Source organism: Talpa occidentalis, unplaced genomic scaffold, assembly GCF_014898055.3.
Source record: "Talpa occidentalis isolate TD23 unplaced genomic scaffold, MPIMG_talOcc4v2.1 talOcc4.4, whole genome shotgun sequence".
NCBI lineage: Eukaryota > Metazoa > Chordata > Mammalia > Eulipotyphla > Talpidae > Talpa > Talpa occidentalis.
The window spans coordinates 43,605,758-43,611,757 of record NW_023604295.1 but is presented as its reverse complement, the minus strand read 5'-3'; the positions used below and the strand labels follow the sequence as shown (position 1 = coordinate 43,611,757).

Sequence of the window (6,000 nt, the reverse complement as noted above, 5' to 3'; positions counted from 1 at the left end):
TCAAATTAAAGAGCTTCTGCACAGCAAAAGAGACAATAACAAAAACAAAGAGAAACCCACCAACTGGGAGAACATTTTTGCACCCAACACTAATGATAAAGGACTGATCACAAAAATCTGCAAAGAGCTGATGAGACTCAGCAACAACAAAGAAAATAATCCAGTCAAAAAATGGGCAGAAGAGCTAAAAAGAAACTTCTCTGAAGAGGAAATGCAAATGGCCAACAGACATATGAAAAAATGTTCAACATCACTTGTAATCAGGGAAATGCAAATCAAAACTACCATGAGATACCATCACACCAGTGAGAATGGCACATATTAAAAAAACTAGCAACAACAAATGTTGGCGAGGATGTGGAGAAAAAGGAACTCTTGTGCACTGTTGGTGGGAGTGCAAACTGGTCCAACCACTATGGAGAGCTGTGTGGAGATTTCTGGACCTACTAAACATAGAGCTTCCATATGATCCAGCAATTCCACTCCTAGGTATTTACCAAAGGACACAGAAACATCAATTCAAAGAGCACCTGCACTCCTATGTTTATAGCAGCACTGTTTACAATAGCTAAGCTTTGGAAACAACCCAAATGCCCAAAAATAGATGACTGGATCAAGAAGATGTGGTACATATATACCATGGAATATTACTCAGCATTCAAAAAAGATAAACACATGCAATTTGCAGCAACATGGATGGCACTGGAAGGGATCATGCTCAGCGAAATAAGCCAAAAAGAAAAAGAAAAATACCGGATGGTCTCACTCATAGCAGGAATCTAGAAAACTTAAATAAGGGACCAGGAAAATGAATATAAGAAAGTGAAAATCAAAATCAACAAAAAAAACTATGAACCAGAGACACTTGTTTGGGATTTGGGGGTGGGGGAGGGGAAGGATTGGGGTCAGAATGGGGCGTTTGCAATTGTATGGGGGAATATAAAAATAAAATTTAATATTTAAAAAAAAAAAAAAAATACAGGGTAGGAAAGGCTGATATATAAACTTGGTACATGCATCAATAGATGCATATACAAGAACAGAAGTACTAAGGGCATAAAGAAGAAGAACTTGTGAGGAGAAGCCCGGGCAAAGGGCAGTCCTGAAAAAAGGAATACACATAATGTGCCTGGGATCTTATCAGTGCTAGATGTCATTGTAGAAAAGATTCCTATTTTGAGTATGAGATAAATGCCCTCTTAAAAAATTCTGTGTCCTTCAGAAGTGCCTAAGATCTTACCATCTCTAATAATTCTCTGGGAGATCCTGCTGATAACTGTTTTGAGTAAAATAGTGCTAGTTCTCTACAAGTGATATACTAAAAATATCAAAATACTAAATACTAAAAATATCAAAATATTAGCTCTTATTCATTCAAGCACTTCTGAGAAGTAAATCTAGAATTAACAGATTTGAAAAATAATGGGGTGTTGCTAATTCACAAATCAAATTCAATTTTATCACCTTTGTGCTTAAATTCGGGACTCCTAAACTTTTGTTGAGAAGGGGATCTTACCTTAATAATGAAAACTTATACCGATTTTGTCATCTTTGTCCCCTTGTCCTTTTTCTTCACAATGCTTATTACTAGGTTTCTTTCTCACTATAATGTAAGCTCCCTGAGGGCAAATAAACTGTCTTTTCCATCTTGTATTCTCAATGCCCAGAATAATACCTGGCATATATTGAAGCTTTCATTTACTCATTGAGTGAATGACTCTTGAGCTCATGAACACTAGACAGACACTTGTGTGTCATTTGTCTGCACATCCTTTTGATCTAACTTGGCTTTACATTTCAGTCCGACTTTCCATATAGTTGAAGTAAACCTTTTAACTTAGCTTTACTAAAGACTTACCAATTTATGTCTGAACTGGTGTAACAGCTTTGTATGTGGCCTCCAGTTTCAATCCTTATTTACCATCACTCCACGTAATTTTAAGAACACTTGCTTTTATCTGGTGACCCCCCAATTAAAAAAAAAAAAACCTTTGAGCATGGACCTCAAGATAATCTACAGTTTCACCCCATCTCTAATTGTATCATCATCTATTATTACCATTATCATAAAATAATCTCAAGTTCTCTATTTTAGTAAGGTTGATATACCTACCACCATCCTAGTACACCAACCTCAACATTTTGTTAAAAGGGACTTTCTATGGAGGTAAACATGTGAGGATATTCACAGGAGTATCAAAATTCTGTAAATTCTTCAAGATCCAAATGAAGCTTATTTTTTTCTAGGTCTTCCTCTACCACCTATGACACTATCTATTCCACCTATTTTGCTAGAGTGATAGTCCATTTTGAAATTTAATCAAATTCTTTCGTGATTCTTTGCTATATGTAGGTATTATATCAAGTAGAAAGCTCTTGGTAAACTTCACTCAATGATTCTCCCATCTCATTTGTTCTTCAATCATTATTAACCTTAATTAATCAAACCCATAAGCATTTTAAAATTTTTCTTTGCATATAAGAATGCCTGTCCTGTATTAAGGGTAAAAGGACAATCATCTTGTATTACCAAATAATATTTGTAAAAGTTTACTTCTGTATTTGAATAACAATTGAATATTTGGGAGTAGACAGGTGACACATTTTCCTGCTTGCTTTATTACTTTGTACTTCTGAACTTATGTGTTAAAGAGTTGTGACCTGTTACCTCCAAATAAACCAATGAATTAATTTATAAATACTGGAAGAAAAATTAAAATATTAATGAATAAGTCTATGCAAATAGAATTTATTTGCTATTTTTAGACTTATGAAATCTCTATAATAAAATCTGGAGATGTCAAAGAAACAATATGAGTCCTTCAGAAATTTTATCGCTAGCACTAACATTTTAAAAAAGCAGCAGAAAAGACTCTGAGACCAGCAGGACATTCTTTAGTGCTAAAGCCTGCCCAAGGACTTAACACAATCACCAAGCCTTGTTTGAACTTTATAGTGACAGCAGAAAACTCAGCTTTCTAAGAGTTAAAATGTGCTATTTATACAGAGGGAGGTATTCTTGAGTAGTTAGGAAGTGCTTGTGTACAACAGAGACCAACAGAGTTCAAATTTATAGGACAGAAAATGTTCTCAGATAAAGTGCTGAGGAAAAAAGTTTGTGCAGAAAGGCAAAATTTCCACCAGTGCAAGATTTACAAACTCCATCATGTTCAAATATAATGTTAAAAACCAAATAAACATTTTTTAGTTAAAATACTAAATTTCAAAAACTAAAACTTACCTATTAGCATTTTTTTTGTCAGTTTGGCTTTGTTTTTAGAGATCTTACACAGGCATTCAAGATAAAAATAAAGTGGCAAAGTTTTAAGGCACATATGCCAACTTAGGATGTTATCTGTATTTTCTTGGACCAATCATTGTTTTTTTAAAGAAGTGGACAAACTATCATGTTTTCTCTTAAAAGAAATCTTTATATATATTACCAAATATTTATATATCTCAGCACAGAGTATCCCATGTAAAAACACAACACACCATTAGAAAAACAATAAGGAATCAAGAAAGAGGGAAAAAAACCCTCTAGTTTGAATAGAGTAAGCTGTAACCTTCCAATTATCCTTTAGGACAACCAGAGAATTTTTCCAACCTGTACCTTCAGTCAACCAGGGTAAATAACTCTAATTGATAAGTACTAAAATAAGATGTTATTTACAGTAATTCCCTAGTTATCTACAACTTTGTTCTCTTAGCAAGTATCAATTTCTGAAATGAATTTTTACAACTGCACAGTGCCAATATACTCCAATAATATTTTTTTATTCATATATTATTTCATACATAATTAATATATTTCTAGCAAAACTCAAAGTGTTCATTCAATGTAGCTGAGTTCTATTCTTAAAAAGAAGTATTCATTCTGTTTTCTTCTGAATTCATTTCTCCAGAAGATCAGTACTTAAGGACTTCTGGAGTCTAGCAATGTTGGCATCTAGTGCTGCAAGGCCATTTCGGAAGTCTTGTTCATCACGAGACGTGAATGTTGAAAATGAAGAGATGCTCCAGTCTGATGTCAAGTCAGAATTCAAAAAGCTATAGTCAGAGATGGCACTACCTTTCACTTGAACGCCGCTACTGCGACAGGTGGAGGGGCCGCGACATGAGACCGGCTCCTGCAGCTTTTCAGTGGCAGCAGGAATCTTGCTGATGGCTTCCTTTATTGTCTTAAGGAGCTGCTTGTCTTCCATATCAGCTGTTTTGGAAAGTTTCTCAGGTGCATCTTCTGCTTCCTTTTTGGAAGAAGAATTAACTCCAGATGCACAGAGTTTATTTCCTTTGTCAGAAACAAGTCCACTGCTGCTGACAAGCTGTGGTGGAGCTACACTGATGCGTGGTTGGGGAGATAATCTCTTTGATAGCGATTTGCTTTTAGAAGTGTTTCTAGCAAATGGAATGTAAATTGTATTATCCAAATTACATTCATCATCTACTAAAGTCATAATTGTGCTTTCCTCATCAGAATCCTGTTTTGAAAGAGTAGAAATGATTCTAGGGGGTGATATTTCCTCTATGCTCCTAGAGTTGCTATGTTGAGAGCCTTTGGAGGGCAGAACATTTTCATAGGGTCTATCTGGCATGTTTTCCTCGTTTATTTTAGAAAGTGGTTCTAAATGTGTATAAGTGTTATCTGTTTCTAACTTATTTAGGTAGCTCATTACAGATGTGTGAGCAGGGAGTGGGTCATGTTGAGGTTGCTTGTCATAAATGTTCAGAAGTGATTTGGTAAGATTATTTCCAGGCTTGCAACGAGCACTGTCCACACTAAGATCTGAAAGAAGCTCTGCCATACTGCTTTGTAAAGTTCTGTTAAGAAGAATTTAATACACCAATTATTTTTTTACACATTTTTCTTATACCTATCACTCATCTTTATAGGGAAGGATTTGAGGCAAATGCCTGGTTCTTACTATGGAAAAAATAACTAAAAACACAAAACAACCAGGTAAGCAATAGAAGAATAAACTTAAATGAATGATAAAAGATCCTGCTCTGCATCAAATCTAATATTATATTTAAAAACATAAGTTCAGAAATTTTTTTCCTTTAATGTGTAGAGATGCTTCATTCTTAAACACAGCAAAAATAGTTGGCATTTGTTAGTGCGTCTGTTAATTATTTCTCTGTATTCAAAATGTGTATGTCAAAGGGACACTGGAACAATACTAGAAAAAAAAATAGTTATCTGGCAAAATTATGTATAAGCAACAGGCAGGGACCAGGAAAAATGTGTTAGAAGGAAACTACAAATAGTGTAAAGTCAGACAGAAATGGAATCAAATCCTAGCACTATCACTAGCTAGGATCTTAAGTAAGTCATTCAATCTTTCTTAATTATAAGTCCCTCAACTGCAAAATAAAGATACCTACCTCATAATTACAATGAACATTAAATAAGACAAAACAAAATATAAGGTTAAAATGTTTAGCACAGTCTCAGGCTATCTGGGTGAATGAATGGCAGTCTTTATTAGTCTTATTAAAGCCATTTTGTATGAAGCTTTTAGTCAATTTGAATTGAATCTTAGTATTATATACACTGATAAGAAAAAAAACAGTAATTTTTAAAAAGGTACAAGGATATCAACAAGTAATTTTAAAAGATTGCAACTAGTCATTAAGCATGTTTTAAAAGTTCAACTGTTGGTCAGGAAATTCAAAATTTTATAATGTGATTTTTTTGTTTGCCTACCAAATTAAAATAGTAAAAAACAGAACAACATCCACTGTTATAGGAGCTTGGAGAATCAGATACTAACTAATGGGCATATATACTGATATAATTCTGTTGAGGAACAAACTGGCAAAATACCTTAAAGATTTCTAATCTTTAACTAGATGTAGTAACATCATACCTTTTGATCCACCAATTTTCTATTTTAGGAATTTACCCCGTTGATATAAACCAAGAAAACTATGCCCAAAGATATATTTCTATTTACAAAAATATAATTTATAAGAAAATAGATGGATAAATATCTCTGT

General features: G+C 33.9%; 1 protein-coding gene across 1 annotated transcript in view; it reads right to left on the bottom strand.

Moving 5' to 3' along the window:
• Positions 1 to 3,463: 3,463 nt before the first annotated feature.
• Positions 3,464 to 6,000, bottom strand: part of CCDC14 (coiled-coil domain containing 14) — a 40,360-nt gene continuing 37,823 nt past the window's right edge. The window contains exon 13 of the mRNA XM_037525423.2: positions 3,464 to 4,821. Within this exon, the coding sequence (XP_037381320.1) occupies positions 3,894 to 4,821 (928 nt within the window). The 3' untranslated portion in view covers positions 3,464 to 3,893. The remainder of the gene's footprint in view (positions 4,822 to 6,000) is intronic.